The 23589-nt window shown below is 37.9% G+C and overlaps 1 protein-coding gene across 1 annotated transcript; it reads right to left on the bottom strand.

Annotated features, from left to right (window-relative positions):
• Window positions 1-127: 127 nt before the first annotated feature.
• Window positions 128-20478, bottom strand: LOC127639511 (atrial natriuretic peptide receptor 2-like). The gene is made up of 24 exons (XM_052121561.1): window positions 20453-20478; window positions 20322-20341; window positions 19292-19372; window positions 18863-18995; window positions 18219-18346; window positions 17054-17154; window positions 16405-16507; window positions 16026-16171; window positions 13404-13476; window positions 13126-13270; window positions 12963-13049; window positions 12529-12672; window positions 12322-12443; window positions 7923-8055; window positions 6359-6407; window positions 6152-6253; window positions 5876-5995; window positions 5579-5672; window positions 4758-4845; window positions 4513-4652; window positions 3595-3747; window positions 3044-3142; window positions 1617-1708; window positions 128-496 (listed from the first exon to the last, which is right to left on the bottom strand). Exons 1-24 carry the CDS (start codon window positions 20476-20478, stop codon window positions 386-388), a joined length of 2490 nt encoding a protein of 829 aa, XP_051977521.1. The 3' UTR covers window positions 128-385.
• Between the last annotated feature and the right edge of the window lie 3111 nt (window positions 20479-23589).

The raw sequence follows: 23589 nt of genomic DNA, 5'->3' as shown, positions 1-23589 counted from the left end.
ATATATATATATATATATATATATATATATATTACAGATTTTTACTTATGATAAATTACATGTGCAGCAAATATTTTTCTATGAAGCTAAAGTGCTTACCACAAACATTTTCAATGTTGCCCTTTTTGTCTCTACAAACACGTACACATGACTAAAACCATGACATGTAAGACAGCTTACAGCAGATTCTAACAACATGTTTGTCTACACAAAATGACTGTAACAATGAGAGCAGCAATATAAAAATCGAATACTAACATTTACACATACATCAGTTATACATTTGAACAATGTCAGTAACCATAAATGCTAAATGACGGTATTAAAATATGTCTATTTATTGTGACATTTTGAGTCAAAACTTTGCTTGTTTTTGACCACGAAGTTAATTGCTAACAGGGATAGGAAGACCCAGAAGCTCATCTTCCTGAAACAGAGGGTCTGTGCTGGGGCTCCTTTTCGCCTCCAGCCACCAAGTTGTCATTTCTCCTTTACCCTGATAAACAAAAAAATCACAATCAGTAAATCTCCTCCTGAACTTAATGCTCTGTAGCACAATATCCAACAAAAGACATAGAGGGGGAGGGGTGGGGGGTAGAAAGAGCAAGAGAGAATAAGACAAGTGGTGTGTTTTTGCTTGTGCATAATGAACAGACATCATTTCAGTGGAAACACAAAAGCCAGCTGAGGCTGAGCCCTCATTGCGGCCTGGCTCTGCTGAGATTAGGTCTTGAGTTCAGTCACTTGGGACCATTCGTTATTCTCTTGTGTACATACCATCATAACCGGAAGAAAAATATCAATTGTTGATCGATTTGGTACAAGGGTCTATAACATGCAGATCTGTTTAAGAATTCAAGACTTTCAAAATAATGAGGATGTGCAAATCAGACTTTTATGTAAATTCTCAGTGAGGCAATTACACGAGCGAAAATCTATTAGTTGTTATTTAGTTATGAAGTGATTATTTAACTCGTCTGATTAAAGTTTTGTAACACTTTATTTCAGATTTTTTGACTGGTGCTTGCTTGTACAAAAGTTGCTTGGTAGTTGCGGATGGTTGCCAGGGAACTGGCTGTTCTTGGTGTTTTAGCATGTTGTAATGATGTTGCAATAGTTAGTTAGAAGGGAATTAGTTGGTGGCTCCTAGATATGGCCAGGGTCCCTCCTTCAATGTAAGTTGTAATCTTTACATTTTTGACCATTGAATTGCCTTCCATGTGCAATTTGTAAGTCTGATCAGTTTCAAAATATAACAGCACAACTCGCAAGCACGTCTAATAACAGCCTGCTCCACAACAGAATTACATATTGTTCAATGCTGATGTTTTTATATCTAATCTATTATTTTACAAATGTAGTGCAGTAATAGAGCTTTATTTGTAGTTTTTACTATTAGCCACATTAATCATTTTGTCAGGCTTTGTGAGAAAATGTCAGTTATCAATGCCAACCATGGTGAGTGAACTAAAATATTTTGCATTGCCAAATTTACAACAGTCCAACAATAGCAAATAATATATATATATATATATATATATATATATATATATATGGGTGGCTACTTTTCAATTACTGTCGATATCCAAGTGCTGTATCAACACTGAACGACTTACCTTCACATTGAGAGACCCACGGCATGTCAGGACATATCCTCCAAGTGTGTGCAGCAGGGCTGCTGTAGATCCACTGCACTGGATCTTTAAAGCTAAAAGTGTAAAATATGTTTAAAAAACTAAAAACTATTAAAAACAAAACAAAAAAACAATAGGAAGCATAGGGCAAGGGATAGAAGTGACAAACATGTTGAGTAAACAGATAAAAAATATTTTTCTTGATTTATCAGTTAAAACACTTGTTTTTGTTTTGTTTTTTTCTCTTTCAGAAGAACATTTGAGTGGTGCTTGTGGATGCAAAGTTTGCTACCACAAAGTCAGGGTGTTCTGGGTGGTTGCCAAGGTGTTACTATGAGTTGCTATGGTGTTCAGAGTAGATTTTATGTTGTTATGCTATTCTGGCCAAAATGAAGTCATTCCGCAGTGGAAGTCAATTGTCCCATATTTTAGCAGACAATTGAAGGTATTGTGTTCCTCATTGAAGTGGCATATTAAAAATGCTCTATGGGGAAACATCCCATATTTGCATGACAAAAATTCAACCCTAGACTTGCAAGGGTGTTCTGATTGGTAGTTAAGGGTGTTGCTAGGTGGTTACTACAATGTTATGGTGGTTGCTTTCTGGTACAAGTCAAAAGAGACCACCTTCAATCTATGATATTCCGGTCCCTATGGCCCGGACCCCTCCAACTTCTCCTGTTTTATTGTTTGCGAGTCTGAAGGCAAGAAATCCAACAAAAACTGATCATCTGCTTTATCTCATCATAGCTAGCAAAACCAGACTGATTTAATTGTGAATTGGGAGACAGAAGGTTAAAAGTTCCTCCACGCAAATCGGTCTGTACTGTTTGATATTCTAACCACTGCCCCCAGTGGTCGAAACTGGAAGTTTTGTTGAATGTAGGGACTCATGTGAGCTCCGGTTTCCAGGTGAAATGTCCACAGAGTGGCTTCAAATACAAGTTGTTTTTAATTGTAAATTATGTAATGCAGTCAACAGGAATGCATATTTTATTAATCATCTGCCCTAAATCTAACCACCAATGGAGTAAAAATGTAATCTTATAGGAAAAATGCAGCTTTGAACCACACTCATCATTCCTTAGGTGAAAGTGATTACTTCCTGGTTTCCACCAGAACCTGTGCCTCTGGGGTTGCTTGCCCAACACACTCTCATTAGTGTCAAATGAAAAGGTAAACATTTTACTTGATGCAAAAAAAAGTCTGATGGGAGAAGCCACTTGTCAGCAACTTGGCAGAATAGGGTTGATGTTACAGTCCTGGAACATTTGGTATGCAGACTTCCCATGTGATCATGTTGAATAAAACAGTGCCCAAAGACAAATATTTACAAGATTCCATTGCCAGAATTGTCAGCCAAGATCAGTTACTAATTGACACTGTGTAACAACTTGCTCAGATAATACCTTCACTGGTGGACTCCATACGAGAGGCTGTGTTCACAGTGTCACCAAATAAGCAGTATCGTGGCATTTTTGTGCCGACCACACCAGCCACTACAGGGCCTGTGTAAGAAAAAAACAACAACAAAAAGCTGATAGAATACGACATGCTGCCAAGTCTTATCCAAAAAACAATGTACAATAATTGTTAAACATGGTATACAAAGGTTCTTAGTATTGATTACAGTCCATTTGGAGCTAAGTTTAAGGGACAGATCATTAAAGACCCTGTGATATTGCTTGATAATTAGCTTTTAGCTAGTCAGTTACAGGTGGTAATAGGGGAAGGGACTTTCTAATTTTAGATTGCATTTGACTGAACAAAAATTTGAGCTGTGTAGGATGAGTCATCAATATTTTTGGTCTGTCTTCCCAGTACTAAAGACTTAAAGGTTATTGTCATCAACTTTAAGGAGTATGCTTTCATATAGATGGCTTTAAAGTTAACAGAAATGGACTAAAAGAGACTTAACTTAAATGAATGTTATGTGGTCTTTCATGGAAGCCATGCTGACCTGAGTGAATGCCAGCTCGTATCTTCAGCTGTGTGGTGGGCTTGTGTGGGATTTTAAAGGCATGGCAAACACTGATCAAATCCAGCGCCATACTGGCAATTTCCCCAGCATGGTTGATCCCGTTCTCTTTTGGTACTCCTGAGACAACCATATCTGAGGAGGAAGAGGGTTGTAATTGAGTTTTAAAGGAATGGTTTACCCAAAAATGACAATTCTCTCACCATTTACTCAACCTTAAGCCATCCCAGATGTGTATGACTTTCTTTTTTCATCAGAACACAAATGAAGATTTTTAGAAGAATTTCTCAACTCTTTGGGTCCATACAATGCAAGTGAATGGGTGCCAACATTTTGATGCTCCAAAAATTACACCTCAGCATTAGAGAAATCCATATGACTCCTGAAGCGATTTGATAGGTATTGGTGAGAAACAGATCAATATTTAAGTACATTTTTACTTGAAAAATTCTCCTCACTGCTCATTCAGACTGCACATTCACTTTTTCTTGTGTTTTTGATGATGCAGACTCTGCATGAATATGCTTCCTACTGGGCAGGGAGAAGAATCTCAAGCAAATATTGGCTTAAATGTTGATCTGTTTCTCACCCTCACCTTTAATATCACTTCAGAAGATATGGATTTAAACTCTGGAGTCATATGGATTACTTTTATGCTGCCTTTATGGGATTTTTGGAGTGTCAAAATTTTGGCACCAATTCACCTTTATTGTATTGACCTACAGAGCTGAAATATTTTCAAAAAATCTTAATTTGTGTGCTGCAGATGAAAGGAGGTCATACACATCTGGGACGGCAAGAGGGTGAGTAAATAATAAGAGCATTTTCATTTTTGGGTGAATTATCACTTTAATGCACTTTTTATGGCACATATTTCAGGATTTCTGCAACACAACTCACAAGCATCTCCAATAGTTTCCACTTTATAAACATCATAGTTGTCGATGATGTCATCAAATGTGGTGTAAAGTTTGTTGAGGAAATCCACAACTTGGTGAGGGGTGCTGGACCCAGAGAGCTGGGTGAATCCCACTATGTCACTAGCCAATTGAATAAGACAAAATGTTTTACAAAGTCAACAAAAATTTGAGCCAACTGAAGCAAATTCTGTAGAAGACCAGATTACTTTGATATATTTTACTTGCCTGAAATATACTGTGGCATTGGAGTAACTCTGGGCCTCTGCTGTGCATCCCTGACGAAGATCATCCGCTACTGGTTTCGGTAACATGCCTGAAACAAATAGAAATGATACACGAATACTAATACCAATATGTACATGTATTCTGTATTTTATCCACATCTCATACACAAGCAATACAGTACAAGCAATCTTGAACAGAGTTACTTAGAATTAGCTACTTTAAATGTTCAGTAGGGGGAAGCATAAGGATGATGGTTCATGTTACTGAAAGTTGTCTTAAAGGTCATGTGTGTCATTTCACCTATCCCAGCTAAATAATTAAAGACAACTTTAAGTAAGCCATTTGTACAGTGATTTCCTTAAAGTTTAGTATAACACTGTGGCTCTATGATGCTATCAAAACATTTCTATTGGGAAGACACGCAGGCTTGAGTGAAGTTTGAGATGCCATTTATTTGATAGATGTAAAACGGGAGGTGATGTCTCTCTCTTTGGCGTAGGCCCCGTCCGGCAGTCCGAGGGAGTTGTACCCGGAACCGTCATGTCCTGCCGGAGATAGGTGGCAGGGGTGAGGAGCCTACCCCCCTGCGGGACAGGGCTCAACTGGTGGTGGTGGGGAGGTGGAGGTTGCAGTGTTAGCACGCCGAAACAGCAATGTGATAGATTGTGAGCTGACTTATAAAGCATTGGCTTACGTGCGATTGGCTAGGATTTACCCAGCTAATGATGTGATGTACACCTGCTGGTCTTCCCGCTAGAACTACGCTCCACTTCCATTTCTGATTGCTTGAGCATGTCATTTCATATATGCTTTATTCATACTGTAGAGTAAACGGTCAGTCTTCTGCTTCTCCTGCAGTAGATCTTGAGTTCTGTCAGCTACAATGGTTTCCAAATGTTTACTGTACTTTTCCATCTAGCAAACATAATCAAGAAAAAAGCAAATGTTACAATCAATAGTTATGTGAAATGCCATTATACAAAATACCAGTTTAATTCATTGCGCAATCTGTGTCAGTTTGTTGGGCTTGGGATAAGGGCGACAATACTTTTTAATTTCAATAAACTGTAAAACAAATCACTGAAATATAGAAACCCTTGATAAGATATTACACATACCAGGTTCATCATCATATCCACCGGGCTGACTTTGTGTGGGTTCATTTTATCAAGAATCTTCTTCACCTGCTCAAACGTTGGCCTCATGGTGAGATTGTGTGACCAGCATCTCTTTATCAGCTGTGTAGAATTTGACTATGAACACTGAGTGCTTTAAATTGTCAAAAGTTCTCATTGTTTAACCAAACAAAATAAACACTGTTATCAAGAGCAGATCGAGAGAGCAATCAAAAATACCACTCAAGAGTAAATAAGAACCATCCATCAGTTACAAACCTCACAGTAATCGTCTAGATCTGGGCAATCATCGTCTGATTTCCCAGCCTTGAGTTTGGGAAGAGATGGACGCCATGTGACATCAACCTTGTCTGAGTTGGCCTGTTCCTGCTCATGTGACAATAATTGCACTTCTTATCACCCTCTCATATTCAAAAAACTGCCTGAAAAGTCAAATATCTGTCTTCCTGGTCCTTGTATACTTACCGAATTTAGATCACTGCGAGTGGCGATTTCCACCAAGATAATAGAGTAGCTTCAGATAGGGAAGAGAAGGCAAATGTTGCTCTGGGATGCAAAAACGATGGCACCAAAAAGTAATCGGACATAAGGCACACTTTAAATTGTCAAATGTCATTGAAGTAAGTTATCGAATTATCAAACCAAGTAGCATACAAATGATTTTCTCAACCTTTTCTCAAAACTATCTTCACTTATCTGAGCCATTTTGCAATTACTTTTAATCAACTGGTCCCGAAGTAATTATTATTGAGTTACTGTAGTTCCTCTCAAGTTCAGAAACATGTCCCTAGTAACCATAGGTGTAGTGAGCTTGATTAAAGTCTTTCTAGCAAGTCAGTCCATCTTTGGGATGATCTCAGGAGGCTATTTCTAGTCAAGACAGTGCAGCCTCTATCTACCTGAATAGGGAAACACAGAAATCTCAAAAAGAGTTGGACAAGATTACAATCAAATAACACATTTTAAATCAGCAATACAATTTGATAATACTGGAAGAATAAATTCCAGTTTCTCCCATTTGTTTAAATAGTAGTGGCCCGTCTCTGCTAAATACTCTCTGGACTGATCTCTTGAAAATTACATTGCGTGGTTCAATACACATATTGTTGTAGTTCCGATGTGAAATGTTCAATTTTCACATTAAGAGATGAGGTTAAGTTTAATGCTCTATTGAGTATTAAATGAACAAAACCGACCTCCCTTCCCTAAACCTTGAACCTACACCTAACCGGTAGTGTCCTAAAATGCAAATGTGACATGAAAACACAATTTCTGAAGCAACCACATCATTTTGTGGTGACTCTATAAAACTTCTTGTCATTGTTCTTTCTTGTCTTTTTAGCAAGTCAGGTCACTCAGCAGCCATCTTTGGAACACTCCCAGGCAGATATTTTCTATATAAACAAAAGATATGACAGTGAAGCTCTTTATTCATCTTCTTGAATGGGGAGAGACCGAAATCTCCAAATGGTTGGTCAAGATTACAATCAAAGAACATACTCTATTTAAAATCAGCAGTAAAATCTGACAACACATGTATCATAAATTGTGCTTCTTTACGTCAGATCACACAAATAAATTACATTTTCCCTGTTTATATAGATAATGCACATGCCCGTTCTTGAGTTCATTGGCAAGCGATGCCTGTACCTAAAAGGTGATTGGCTGTTTTACCTTTAGGACAAGACTTCCTTTCTGCATCACTTGGCCTTTGGGCATTCCAATTTCTCCCATTCATTTTAAAAGAAGTGGCCCATCTCTGGTAAATAATCTTTGCTGGAGTATTCTTCTGAATTTAAACCCCATATGCTATATTTATTTTAACTATGTGGCACTTGGTTTGATATTTGGTTATACAATGCAAATACATGCATTTTTTAGTGTGGCTTTAAAGTGTCCAAAAACTTTTTTGAAGCGAGTGCATAAATTATACACAACATTTGTGCATTTGCAGATGAGAAGAACATATAAGAAGAAATTGAGCTTTCCGGATGTGATGAGGTTCATAGAGTTCAAGTGTTGCCCCCACCTGTACACATCAGATGCGGCTGTGCAACTAGTGCTGATTCTCAGCAGAACTTCAGGGGCTCTGTAAATGCGATTGTCATTTTGACATTGGAAATCTTCAAAGTCCTCCTTTCTGTATGCCATTAGCCCATAATCTGTATGATGGAACAATATGTGTCAATTCTCCTTGAGGAACAAAAATAGAACTGATTGTTTCACATACTGTATAATGCAATGCATGTGGTTATTTGACATTAAATACTTTGGGGAAGTTGACATTGTGTAATGCCATACTATATCGAAAACTATTTTAAACAGCATTTTGCTAATTATTTTAGAATTAATATGCATGCAATTTTTGTGACCATATTAATTGATATACTACAGTACATGGAATTTTCTATTGTAAAACAATTTACCCCAGAGGACCATTTCACAGGTTCACTGGGTTATACACTCACCTAAAGGATTATTAGGAACACCATACTAATACTGTGTTTGACCCCCTTTCACCTTCAGAACTGCCTTAATTCTACGTGGCATTGATTCAACAAGGTGCTGAAAGCATTCTTTAGAAATGTTGGCCCATACTGATAGGATAGCATCTTGCAGTTGATGGAGATTTGTGGGATGCACATCCAGGGCACGAAGCTCCCGTTCCACCACATCCCAAAGATGCTCTATTGGGTTGAGATCTGATGACTGTGGGGGCCATTTTAGTACAGTGAACTCATTGCCATGTTCAAGAAACCAATCTGAAATGATTCAAGCTTTGTGACATGGTGCATTATCCTGCTGGAAGTAGCCATCAGAGGATGGGTACATGGTGGCCATAAAGGGATGGACATGGTCAGAAACAATGCTCAGGTAGGCCGTGGCATTTAAACGATGCCCAATTGGCACTAAAGGGCCTAAAGTGTGCCAAGAAAACATCCCCCACACCATTACACCACCACCACCAGCCTGCACAGTGGTAACAAGGCATGATGGATCCATGTTCTCATTCTGTTTACGCCAAATTCTGACTCTACCATCTGCATGTCTCAACAGAAATCGAGACTCATCAGACCAGGCAACATTTTTCCAGTCTTCAACTGTCCAATTTTGGTGAGCTCTTGCAAATTGTAGCCTCTTTTTCCTGTTTGTAGTGGAGATGAGTGGAACCCGGTGGGGTCTTCTGCTGTTGTAGCCCATCCGCCTCAAGGTTGTGCATGTTGTGGCTTCACAAATGCATACCTCGGTTGTAACGAGTGGTTATTTCAGGCAAAGTTGCTCTTCTATCAGCTTGAATCAGTCGGCCCATTCTCCTCTGACCTCTAGCATCAACAAGGCATTTTCGCCCACAGGACTGCCGCATACTGGATGTTTTTCCCTTTTCACACCATTCTTTGTAAACCCTAGAAATGGTTGTGCGTGAAAATCCCAGTAACTGAGCAGATTGTGAAATACTCAGACTGGCCCGTCTGGCAACAACAACCATGCCACGCTCAAAATTGCTTGAATCACCTTTCTTTCCCATTCTGACATTCAGTTTGGAGTTCAGGAGATTGTCTTGACCAGGACCACACCCCTAAATGCATTGAAGCAACTGCCATGTGATTGGTTGATTAGATAATTGCATTAATGAGAAATTGAACAGGTGTTCCTAATAATCCTTTAGGTGAGTGTATATTCCTGGAATGCATTAAAGTAAACTCAAGGGGCTCGAGCACAGGAACCCCCCCATCTAGAATATATGACTAAAACAAGAAATAGAAAGACAATAATGACTGATACAGGCATTTTTAAATATAAAGGTGGAGATGGGGAGTGACGGGATGCGGTAAGGATCATCACCGGTCTGAGGAAAGCAGCCACTTGTCTATTCTTGGGATATGATTACAGGCAAGCTCCTCCCGTGCTAACATTTTAAACTTCATTAAATTGCCATAAGGTGATAAAAAATGATGGGGAAATACGTAAGCGAAATGGTGGCCAATCGCAGCACCTAAAGTATACATTTATACTTACACATTAATATACATTTAAACCTAAAATCTTAATTTCAATGAAAAAATCTCATACCCATGTATCAGATACAGATGCATCTGACACCATAATACGTCTTGGTTACTGTCATAACCTCTGTTCCCTGATTGAGGGAAAGAGACATTGTGTTGATGAAGTGACACTTGGGGTCACTCTTGAGGCACATCTCTGATATTTGAGAAAAGGCCAATGAAAATTGGAGAGTGGAATTTGCATGCCACTCCCCCGGACATACCGGTATATAAGGAGCTGGAATGCAGCCACTCATTCAGGTTTCACAACGAGGAGCCGAGACAAGGTCCTGGCCATTTCAGCAGGTAGTTCAGTGTTGTGGCAGGAGGGACGCAACATCTTGTTTCCTCTATCAGGGAACGGAGGTTACGAGAGTAACCGAGACATAGGGTTGCAACAGTATGAGATTTTCACGGTATGATAACCGTCTCAGAAAATATCACAGTTTTACGGTTTACAGTATTACACAATTACTATTATTAGTGAAAACAGAAGGTTTATTTATTTATTTTTGAGCAAACACTTTATTATAATTGAAACTTGAAACCATTTATTTTATTGAAGTATGTTTAAAAAAAGTCTCCCTTTTGACAATAAAATAAATAGAAAAAATAAGAAAGCTAACAGAATTATAATAAACAGAATTATAAACATGATAAAAAATAGCATGTAATTACAATATGTTATATCACTAAAGCATGTAATAAATGAAAAATAACATCAGCTGTGTGAGCTTTTAAAATAATGTCCTATGATTATTAACAGTTAACATATACTGCTCTTGTCTGTACCTTTATCTCAGCGGTTCTCAACTGGTTTTGCTTCATGACAGATTTTACATTGGAAATCTGCCATAGATTAAACATAACCTGTATTTAATGTATCCTGGGTTGCATTTCCTTTTATGTTGTATAGTTTTGTTCATGGTTTTCCAGTACAAGGACATGCATCAAGTGACATTATTTTTGTTGTTGATGTCAACAATAAAATCTACAGGAATGCCCCCCTTTTAAAAATTGAAGAGCATATTTACTTATATGAGCCCATTATTATCCTGTTTGTTATCTAATATTACATATTTATACACATATTACACAGAAGGAAAGGCTCCTCATTACCATGGTTAGGTCAGTGTGCTAGTCTTAAATAATAGTGATAATAATAATAAATTAAGATATTTATGAAAAATAAATACTAGCTGAAACACATCTTGAAACTTTAACTACAGCTGCCTCTGTTGATATAAAATGAGGTCTAATAGATTCTACCTTTAGATTATTTAAAATGAAACTGAAACATTTTGTCAAAATATAACAGTTAATTTTACTCCTGTAAGATCGTGAAACAAAGTTGTAAAGGTGATGTGTGAATTATTAATATGTTTAACTATTTTGGTAAAGGGGCCACATCGGGCTTTAAGTAGTGCATGGGGGGTACATTGTATTACTTTTGAGATAAAATGTTCTGCATTGATTTGGTTTTTGTAACTTTTAAGCCCAGAAATAGTTGTGTACTCAATTTTCTGAAGTGTATCTGTGACTAATGGGACTATTCTGCAATTGTTTTCTGTATTGATCTACATATGTAGATACTTTTCAGGCATTAAAAAACTGAATAAAGGCGGAGATTACAAATGTATTTTGCCATCTCTACTTCCCTGTTAATTTATTATTGAATTCAACAATATCTACATCGGGGGTCTGTTATAATAATAATAAAAAAAATGAAATTTATCGAACTTTTCATGTTTGTCGCAAAGCGGGCGAGTTTACATGTTTTTTTCCAAAGCATTACCCGTTTACATGCTAAAAGAGTCATGATGCGGGTCTCCTCGACATGGTATGATAACCGTCAATTTTCAAACCGTGGTATACCGTGAAACCGGTATACCGCTACAACTCTACCAAGACGTTCCCCTTCTGTCACTCACTCGACGTTGTGTCGATACAAATTGGCATGACTACTGAACTGTGTTACGTGGACTAGCAGTGTGATTTTCTGCTGCTGAAGTGCCCAGGGTTGTTCTCTGTACAACGCCGGTGCAAGAGGGGGAGAACTGCTGCAATGCGCCATCGAATCCAACAGCTTGTAAGAGTCACAGAGATGAATGGATGGCAGAGTAATTCAGCTCGCTGAACACAACCGCTCAGCTCCGAAGATGAAATCTGAATGAGGGGCTGCATTGCAGCTCCTTTTATACCCATATGTCTGGGGGAGTGGCATGCAAATTCCACTCACCAATTTTTATTGCCCTTTTCTCAAATATCAGAGATGTCTGGGATTCCCAAGAGGGACCCCGAGTGTCACTTCCTCGAGACAATGTCGAGTGAGTGACAGAAGGGGTATTTTTTCTCTTTACCTGCTGATTATTTTTTTTTTACCTGATATTTTGCAGACCCATCGGTCATCAATTACACAATTACGTGAGTGAAGACGGCCATGGAATGTTTTGTGCTGGTGCAGGTAAGCCATCCCACGGGCAATGTCAGTAGCAAAAGATAATCTGTAGAGGCATACAAGCAAAATCCATTTTATTTCTGAAAAAATATCAAAAAGAGCTTTCCCAAAATACCTCAAAACAGATTTACCGAAAACCCCAGTTGATGGGGACATCCTCATTTAACAACACATCTGCCAGGCTTCCCTTTGGACAGTACTCAGTGATGATGCTCAAGAAGGGGACTTCAATGCAGCCTCCAATAAACTTGGATATATTTGGGTGGTCTAGCTCCCTAGTATAAAAATGTCTCTGTGAAAAAAAACTTCAAAAGCAACAATCTAATATACATGTTGAGGGGGACCACTTTTAAATCTATATAACTAATAATTATAATTATATATATCTATATAACTCCATTCCATATACATGGAATGGAGCCAGACATAATTGCTTATTCCGTAGCCAAATATTTATCCTGCTTAATTCACAATAACGTGGTAATTCACAGTCACTTGTTGCCCCAATAAATAAAGTATTGAAGGTGGTTTTCAGGTGGTTTGAAATGTGGGTTCAGCTACTCACCTGACCTCTTTCACCTCTTTTCTGATTGTTTTGGTAAGAGTGAAATGTTTCTTCTGTATGTGTTTCACAGCTACAGTCCTTCCGTCACTGTCAAAATGATGCAGAGGTATTAGTCACTGAAGACATTGAAGATGTAGTATAACAATTGCTGGGAGACACTCACTAGATGCCAGCCTGAATGAAGCGTGGTTTGAAGTTGGTATTTACTGCAGTGTATTCGGTTACACCTGTGATTCTACTTACACCGGAGTTCCTTTTTACTGTCTGAAGGCTTGTGGTGCTACAAAAACCTGTATAGCACACTTTACCTGAAAAGATTTCAACATGGTTTAAACTTTTGTTCTGTAATGATTACTAAAGTTGTGACTTTCACTTATGGCTGATATAGGGATTTTCATTCGATGGTCTCATATTTTAAGACTTGAGTCTAAAATCTCTTACCAAACAAGATGTTATTGTAGTTGAGGATCCAGCTCTCATCCCAGAACATTTTTTGCTTTTGGTATTGCAGCCACTGGGAAAAGTAAGTAATGTAAATCAGCCATTTTTAATGAAAAAACATTTTATAATAACGTGATTTGTGAAAAACTTCCTCTTCCCCTTGAATGAATTTCTGGGTTCAATAGAAGTTAAGCTCAATTGACAGCATTTGTGGCATTATGTTGATTACCACAAAAAAAAAAAAATTTCAACTCGTCCCTCAATTTCTTAAAAAAAGCAAAAATCGATGTTACAGTGAGGCACATACAATGGAAGTGAATGTGGCCAATTTTTGGAGAGTTTAACCTCCTGCGACCCCACGTCCACATGTGTGTATGTTGTATTTTGGCTATGCTATATGCAGCGTAAAAATTTTATGAAATAAACCCGACTGAATACTGTTCGCAAGACTCATCAATGTAATGTTTTTTTGGGGTTTTTTTTTTATACATTTGGCAGACCCTTTTATCCAAAGCGACTTACAGTGCACCTTTTACAAGGACAATACCCCCGGAGCAACCTGGAGTTAAGTGCCTTGTTCAAGGACACAATGGTGGTGGCTGTGGGGATCGAACCAGTGACCTTCTGATTACCAGTTATGTGCTTTAGACCACTACGCCACCACCACTTAAGGATTAAACTTCTGGCGCACTGCGTCATGTGACATAACAGCATGACGTTGATTTCCAGGAAGTGCTGCTACAGGCACAGGACCAACAAAAGTGCCTCTGGTAAGAAATCTCTTTAAGTTTTTTGATTGAAAACTGTTTGGTTGTAAAGAGTAGAGTCTCTTTTTTCATTTGATATTAACTTTTGAGGGATTGCGTTCCCTCAAAAGTTGAAAAAACGTGTTAGTTATTTTGAATATGTTTCTAATTTAACATTGCTTCATTTTATTATAAAAGATGTTGTCACTGTACAATACTGTTCTATTCATTAACATTAACATGAAATAAAATGCTTTCCTATATATTTACTATGCATTTTCACATTGAGAATAAATGTGTTCATGAAAAAGCTGAAAAATTTTGCTTTCAGAGGCTTGTGTGGAGTTAGGATGAAAATAAGGTGGATTTCTAACTGTTCTGAAACCAGTGCAGACAGACAAATCATTCACTAAATCAGGAGCAAGGCAGCAAGGGAGCAAGGGTCCATCCTATAGCTTTCTATGCAGCTAAGTGCATTCACTCCTAAAATCCAACCAAAAGTTCAGTTTCAGGCTGCAGACGATGTGGACCATTTGACATGTTTGGCAGACATGAAATAATGATAATCAGTACATAGATTCAGAATTTTAAAATGCTAAATTTAATTTTAACATAGTGATTTGATGATGCTGGCCAATCATTTTTATCAGAATTATTAATTCAGCTTTATGTAAAATCAGCTGTAATGTCTATAACGTCTCAAAAACATGGATAACCAACAATCCTGGACACTTAATAAACTGTTTGATAAACACAAATAATTGTTTATTTTTTTATTATTAAAATTTCAAACTTAGTCCCACTGTCCACATATGTGGACATACATTTTTAGGAAAACTATTTGCTTTAGAATGTATTTATTTATTAATTTAGTTTTGCTCGTTTATTAGGCTCTACTAGTTACAAATCAAAAAGGGAAATAAAAAATGCACACAGCAGTCGTACGGAGGTCTCAGGAGGTTAAAGGCAGAAATGTGAAGCTTATAATTTTATAAACGCACTTACATTAATTCTTCTGAAAAATGTTTCAAAACTCATGTATTATTTGAGCATTAAAGTTGTTTAAATTGTCATTTTTACAGTCATTTTAGGGTTTTCTGACATTACATCGTCATGGCAATGAAGTTATAAAACTGGCCAAGCAACTTTACACAGAAAAGTTTAGTAAGTTATCTTGTTTATGTCTTGTGTCTATACTTTTGAAACAGTGAGTATTTTAATATTTACGGATTGGCCCCATTCACTTCCATTGTAAGTGCCATTATGCTTTTTTAAAGAAAGAGAAGGAGAAACAAATGAAAATGGCTTTTGTGGTTATCAACATAAGCCTAAGCCACAACTGCTGTTGATTGAGCTTAACTTGAATTGATCCCGGAACATTCCTTTAATACCAAAAGGAATCATATTCACTTGTAGCCACAACATATTTGGACACATAAGCCACACTTTCAAAATCAATATAACTATATTGATTATAACTATATAAAATAAAATGTCTTTCCGTGAAACACTGAAGGAGCAATTTACAGCAGAATGTCCAAGCAGCTCTTTTTCATACAATGGAAGTGAATGGTGACCACAGCTGTCAAGCAAGATTTGAAGTGAATAAAGACTTCAATTTAGGTTTCTTTGTATGAACTACCTTTGGAATTCCACAGAAGACTGAAAGTTTGGAACCACATGTGGGGTGAGTTCATTATACCAGAATTAAAATTTTAGGGTGAACTATCACTTTAAGTGTGCAAATGCTGTATGTGTTGAAAATTTGAAAGCTCAGTCGTCCTCCAATCATGAAATATTTAAACAAATCCTTGATTTATTCTTTTACTGAGTCATGTTAGCAAATGTCTGTCAGGTTTTGTGCAGGCAGTCTCACCACCAGTGTTAAGATGAAGCCACTGCAGAACAAGGCCACAGGAAGACCAATGGCCACTTTGATGGATGTGGCCATAGGACAGACCCCACAATCAGCAGGACACGTCAGACAGCTCTCCTCCAACTCGCACATACCATCTCCACACACTGACATACACACACATACAATTGAAAGTGCAACACAAGACAAACAATGTTAATTCTGTTCTCTTGAGAAAATGTATATATAAATTTATGTCCTGGACTAGTATTGGAATATCTAAAAAATATCATTTAATCAAACACTTTGTTTTATATAGGTATATTTTGTCCAACACCTATATTCCTGATGTCTTTTTCGCCAAATATATAATGTATATAACAAACAATGGACTACTAACCTTGAGTGCTGACTACCAGCACCTTTGACTCTAATGCTGCATGCATCTGTCCCACTTTAATATGAGCAATAACAGATGTAACTCCTAAATGGACCAGGACCACCTATATAAGAAGAATCAAAATTACCATAATAAAACACCATTATTTCCTACAATATCTTTAACTTGATTTGAAAAATACCATCATTTATTTGCTATGAATAGCATTGTAGAGGCATTATAATAGCCACAACAGTCAAATAACAGTTATAATATCTTCTGAAGAAAAACAAACTGTCCAAAAAACCTCCACCATGGTAACATGTTGTCTTGTTGGTTGTCAGGACATCGCTGTGTGGTTGTTAAGTGTACAGCCCATTGAAGAGACTGTAAGTCTACCTATCACAGCCTCATTGTCATTCCTATTAAAAGATTAACTTAGAAAAGATTAACTTAGAAAAAGAAGAGCTCACCTCTACTCACTAAGTCACATGATATGAGGATGTAGCACGTCCGTAGCACAAATGGTGCAGGACAAGTTGTGCGTTTAGAACAAATTCCTACTCTATAATAAAGTGATGCTGGCCTACTAGCACCACTACCTACAGTTGCCAGAATGTTTTTCTTAGAAAGTGAAACAAGAATTTGACTGTATTGCTTTGCTTGTAACCTTTGAAGTCCAGAGCAGTTGGCTCATCTTGCCCGCTTTAGAGACAGTGTGGGTTACAATTTCACCATCATCTGGAATCCAAGGACCACAGATCCCTCCACCTCTCTAAACAGATAAATATAACCACTCAAACTGTTTTAAAAGGTTTAATGGGTTATGGAGCAATCATGGCTAATATTGACTGTCAAACAACATGTGCAAATTATAATAACAGGTTACCACACTGAAAAATGTACTGTATAAACTAGATAAATTGGAACTTGCAAAAGTGCTCATCATGGCTGGCCCACTTTCACTGATTAGCTTCCACACTCCCCAACCCACAAACACACACACACATTCGTTTTTCTAATGTTTATTAGTTTTTTTCTAGAAACAACTAAAAGTGATATAAGTTACCTTGGCATTGGCAAATTGACTATCGTGAGTCGCCATGCAGGCTACTAAATCCATTCCACCAGCACGGTCTGGAACGGTTGTGCAATGTTAGCCATGCTGAGAATTCTGGTCCGAGAACGGTTTATAGTTGTGCCGTGTCACACCGAGTTGTGGAAATGCTGCTGTATCTGTTCCGTATCATGCTCAGAACTGTTCAGCCCGATGGGGGAAAAGAGGCTAAGTTGGGGACTTTTTTCTTTTTGATTTCTATCGTTTTGATTCAGAGCTAATTGTATTACCCCTAAACCTAACACTCACACAAACCTCTTTTTGGCATTTTTCAATTTGTATTTAGTCATCATTTGGTTACAACAATGTAAATAAAACCTGACTCACACATTTAGTAAGTGTTTACATGGGCACATACCATAGACTTTTTTGTGTAGACCTAACCTACTCCCTTAAAAAAACAAACTTTACATTAGGAAATAATATAAAAATAGTATTTGCTTTTTATTAATTGATTTAACTACTTTTCCCTTATTTTAGCAACACATTCCCAAATATGTTGCTAAAATATATAATTTATTAGAAATACTCCAATTAATTTAAACATACAGGGCAGATATAAAGACGTCTATACACAACACAGCAGTACTGTCATAACTTGGCCTCTGATGTCGTGCCAAAATATATCATGTTTATCCTACTTTTATTTTTAAAGTGCCAATGCATGTGATTAAATAAGATAGTATTGGTTGTAGGATTCAAACTGGCACAATAATACTAACCATGAGTGCAAGGGGACAGGAGTGAATGTTGGCGTGGTACACGCAGCAGTTGTGCTCATTGGCATTGTTCCAGTTAGCGGGACACTCGTGCTCGAGGCAGAATCTTTTAGCCTCTGAGGCATTACTGCAATGGGAGAAATGTAAACTGTAACCACTGTAATGTAAAACAGGATTCCTACATTCACTGTCAACATAGTATATCCGAGCAGAAATCCAGAATATGCTATATTGGGGGTGAAAGTGCAGAATATTTGTAGATTGTATGCAGGTACTGTATGTAAGTATATTCATGTAGAGGAGATCAGGGCTAGCTATTATTTGGAGAATGTGTCAATAGGGGTACACAAAGTCCCTTTAAAGCAAGTATGTTCACGGTGCAACTATGTTCAATATTAGGCATTGTTGCCAAGGGTTCCCAGTAATTCCTATCACTGGTGTCTAGGCAGAAACTGAATGAAAAAAAAAAACAACATAGTCACTGGAGCAACAAGTGGGACTACTAGCACAGTCTCCCCTTTATATGTATTTTTAAATTAGAGGATTTCAGTGTTGAAATGTGATGGCATTGTAAGGATCCTAATAATAGTACAGCTCAAGGGATGCTAAAATTGAAAAAGCCAGCTTTGTTAGTTGCTCTTACCTGAACTGGAAAATCTTGTTTTTAATGGCGTATTCATAAAAGGAATCGGAAGCAGCAACAGAATAGGTAACATTAAACTCCTCCCCATCAGTGACCTTTTCAGGTGGACGCTGAACCCAAGCCATTTCTAAACCTGTGAAAACAAAATGTGCATACATTGAGGAAGCTGAATAAGGAAATATCCAACATTTCAGTGAACCTACCAAAGCAAATGTTTATCTTTTGACAAAATCCCCCTATGCAAGTATAAATTTGTTGGTTTCAAAATGTAAACCTTGATCAAATATTCTCTCTTCCCTTTCCTTTCCCTCCTTTTAGCCTCTCTTTCTAAATTTGTAAAGGGGTAGTTCTCCTAAAAATGCTAATTTTATTGCCATTAAATCAATCGACCGTAGCTGATTAGACTCAATAGTCAAAAGATGCACTTACCACCACAGCTGATCATGTTGTAATCGTTTGGCTCTGTTATGGGCCAGCAGTCATATTCAGTGTTGTCCAGATCATGCCAACCTTCAACAATCAGGATCTGGAATCATTTAATATTTTCGATTAGTCGGCAATGAGCTGTACAAGGTGACAAACTGAATACTGTAAGGGAGGTCACCCCTTATGTTGATTACCACAATAAATACTTTCGACTCGTCCCTTTTTATTTAGGCAAAAAAATTTACTGTGGCCATACCCTTGCATAGTGATGGTACTACTATGGTTCATTAAGATATACCATGGCACTGATTGGTATTTACATGGCACTCCTAAGTACTTTAGTGAATACCATGGTTTTAACATGGTACATTCAAATAAAACATTATATTACCATGGTACCTTGTCCAAAAAGCATGATAATACCATGGTTCATCTTTGTAAGTAAAAATCAAACTCATACATCCATCATTTTGGTGAATTCAGGTCTGTTGATCCTCTCAAAGCATTGCTCACCAATTAAGGCTTCCCTTATTCTGACTGCTGACAAGTGTTTTTGACATACTCACAAAAGCAAAGCACGACACTGTCCGATACAGTCCATTTACAGACACCTTCTTAGCATGTAAGCTGACGAGGAACTGATTAATATACTATTTCTATCCCCCATAAAACATTATATCTTACATAAAAAATGCCATACATTTTAACCAAAAGCCTTCAAAGTGGTAAAAAGAATATTGAAATTGAATAATTAAAATTGTCATTAACTTAATATAAAGCCAGAAACGTTTGTGCTTACCATTAGGAAAGAAACAGCCCAGACTTCACACAGACTCATCTTGTACTGCTTGTCTGTTTGGATGCCCTGTGCAGACTGATTTAATAAGAGGGGCTGCCTCTTGTTCTCTATTTTTTTTCTTCTTTCCTTGTGGCTTCAATAGCCCCCTAATTATTCAATCAGCCAGAGAGCCCTTGCTAATCATGAACATGGTGACTTTCTGCCCTGCCACTCTCCCAAGGAGATCCAACTCACCTTCAGACTCCACTTGAAACCTACAGAATGATGACAGTATACTGATTCTTGATATACTGTATACACATTCTCAATTGGAGATGGGTCAGGACTGCATGCAAGTCAGTTTAGCACCCACACTCTCCACTTACACAGCCATGCACTTGTAATTCGTCATTATGTGATTTGCTGTTTTCCTGCTGCAAAATGCAAGGACGTCCCTGGAAAAGACAGCATCTAGGTGACAGTATATGGCGCTCCAAGATTTGTACATATCTTTCTGTGTTAATGGTGTCCTCACAGATGTGCAAGTTACTCATGCCATGGGCACTGACATCCCATACCATGACAGACACTGGCTTTTGGACCTGATGCTGATAACAGCTTGGATGGTCCATTTCCTCTTTTGACTGGAGAAAGTGACATCTGTTTTTTCCAAAAACTATTTTAAGTGTGGACTTGACTGATCATAAAATACAATTCCACTGTTCCACTTTCCATCTCAGATGAGACCAACCCCAGAGAAGTCAGTGGCGCTTCTGGCCAGTGTTGATGTATAGCTTCTCCTTTGCACAGTATAGCCTTAACTTGCATCTGTGGATTTAGCTGTGAATAGCGTTAACTGACAAAGGTTTACCGAAGGATTCTAGAGCCCACATCATGATTTTACATACATGACCATTACAGACCAATGATGGTTTTTGTATGTTTCAGTGATGTTTGAGGGAATCGGAGATCATGTGCTCTTTGAAGTGGTTTTCCAGCAGGAAATTGGCAAACCACATACTGCATGGATTACATGTGCATGGCTACATAAACAGAGTGCAGGTGCTAGATTGACCTGCCTGCAGTCCTGACCTGTCTCTAACTGAGAATGTGATGCATATTATGAAGCACAAAATATGGCGGTGGTGTAGTGGTCTAAGCACATAACTGGTAAACTGTTAAGGATTTACAGAGCATTTTTGAGATTATAAGAGGAGTGAGAGTTTACAGTTGAGCAACAATAAAGTTTCAGATTAAGTGAAAATTACAGGCTCATCCGTAACCATAATTTCCCTTTATACAGTATACACATATACGTATAAAGAGTTTAACATTATAGGCTAGCTCTGCTATTTTAATACAAATATTAGCCACCTTCAGCTTTAAAACAGGACTAAAATTGTCATATTTTTAGTGTTTACAAATATTACTGAATGAGAAATGGAAAATAATTTATGAAAGAAGTGGACCAGAGGAGATAATAGAACCCAAATGCTGGGAGTTTAATGAAACAAAACAAAACAAGCTCAAACAAACTAGGAGAAATGATCCAAGAACAATACCACAACTATCAAATAATTTAAGGTTATTCAGGAGGCATATTTGTCCAATTCCAGCCTTTCTAAAGCATCCCCCAGATCATCACTGATCCTCCACCAAATTTCACAGAGGGTGCGTGACACTGTGGCTTGAAGGCCTCTACAGGACTCAGTCTAACCATTAGATGACCAGGTGGAATGATCTGGGGATGCTTCAGCCAGGCTGGAAGCAGGCAGATTCATATTTGTGAAGGATGCATGAATCAAGCCACATACAAGGTTTTCCTGGAAGAAAACGTTCTTCCTTCCGCTCTGACAATGTTTCCTAACTCTGAGGATTGGATTTTCCAGCAGGACAATGCTCCCTACCACACAGAGAGGTCAATCGAGGAGTTGATGGATGACCACCGGATCAAGACCCTGTCATGGCCAGCTCCAGACCTGATCCCCATTGAAAACTTCTAGAAACTCATGACATATCAATCACACTAGATCAGTACAAGCTACTCAAACAAAAAGCACTTGCATGGGCAAGGTGTACATTTTATGTTTACTGTGGTGAAGTGATATGATTCCAATGTTTGCCTGGAGCCTGTTCTCCCTCTGCAGTGAACATTTATCTGTGAAATAGTGTCCACAACAGATGTATCAATCATCCTGTTTCTGCAAAAATACGTGGCATTTCAATGGCAATAAAACGCTTTACAAGAGGATCAATTAACCTACACATAATTTAGAGGCATCTTGTATGTAACACTTTTGCCAGAGTTAACAGGAAATGCTGGTTTCCTAAGATAAATCATCAGAACTTAGCCTGTAGTTGTTTCATCATATTGCTGCAGGCACACTTGGAATTAACCTGTGTCGCAACTCCAAAAGCATGCCTGTGAAACTCATGTGAGATGGGGTGGGGGTGTAACCGGTCATTCAAAAGTGTGGATGGATGACCACCGGATCAAGACCCTGTTATGGCCAGCTCCAGACCTGATCCCCATTGAAAACCTCTAGAAACTCATGACATATCAATCACACTAGATCAGTACAAGCTACTCAAACAAAAAGCACTTGCATGGGCAATGTGTACATTTTATGTTTACTGTGGTGAAGTGATATGATCCCAATGTTTGCCTGGAGCCTGTTCTCCCTCTGCAGTGAACATTTATCTGTGAAATAGTGTCCACAACAGATGTATCAATCATCCTGTTTCTGCAAAAATACGTGGCATTTCAATGGCAATAAAACGCTTTACAAGAGGATCAATTAACCTACACATAATTTAGAGGCATCTTGTATGTAACACTTTTGCCAGAGTTAACAGGAAATGCTGGTTTCCCAGGACAAATCATCAGAACTAAGCCTGTAGTTGTTTCATCATATTGCTGCAGGCACACTTGGAATTAACCTGTGTCGCAACTCCAAAAGCATGCCTGTGGATCTCAGGTGAGATGGGTTGGGGATGTATCCGGCCATTCGAAGACGTGAAGAGAACAAACCAGTTGTACATGTGACATACTGGTTTGTTTTTCAGCCTATGAGTTCAATGCATATAGGGAGAAATTCTTTAGATATAATGATAACCTGTACAATATGCAGGTCCCACAAGGGCCCAACAAATGTTAATCAGGTTAACACTTAAGGGGCATTTACTAATTTCATTTTTTTCTGTCTATAATTAATTGTACAGACGAAAAGTGGCATAATGTAGTTTTAATTATGTTTGTATTTTAGTCCAAGAATACAATCAACTTATATATACAGTTAAATTAACAGAATGCAGATGTTTCGTAAACAACTTTTAAAAGTTTAAGTTCTTTTTAAATTGTGATGGCATCGAAACAAATGTGGCGCTCCAGCGCAAGCCGCTAAAAAAAAGCAAGAATCAGCACAATGAATAGAACAGAATGCAGGCGTATAAAGACATGGACACTGGCCTGACGTTTAAAAAGATGTGGCACTCCTACACAAGGCACTTGCTATGCAACAAA

The sequence above is a fragment of the Xyrauchen texanus genome, chromosome 48 (assembly GCF_025860055.1).
Source record: "Xyrauchen texanus isolate HMW12.3.18 chromosome 48, RBS_HiC_50CHRs, whole genome shotgun sequence".
In the NCBI taxonomy this organism is placed as follows: Eukaryota; Metazoa; Chordata; class Actinopteri; order Cypriniformes; family Catostomidae; genus Xyrauchen; species Xyrauchen texanus.
The sequence above is the reverse complement of the archived record's forward strand: the minus strand, read 5'-3'. Positions and strand labels throughout refer to the sequence as shown.

Excerpts from the sequence above, each read along its gene's own strand:
- LOC127639511 (XM_052121561.1), bottom strand. The coding sequence starts at position 20,478 with ATGACGAATTACAAGTGCATGGCTGT. Across the intron at positions 16,508-17,053 it reads AACTGCTCTGGACTTCAAAG|GTGGTCCTGGTCCATTTAGG; the intron begins GTTACAAGCAAA and ends CTTCTTATATAG. Across the intron at positions 13,271-13,403 it reads CTACAATAACATCTTGTTTG|GTAAAGTGTGCTATACAGGT; the intron begins GTAAGAGATTTT and ends AAATCTTTTCAG.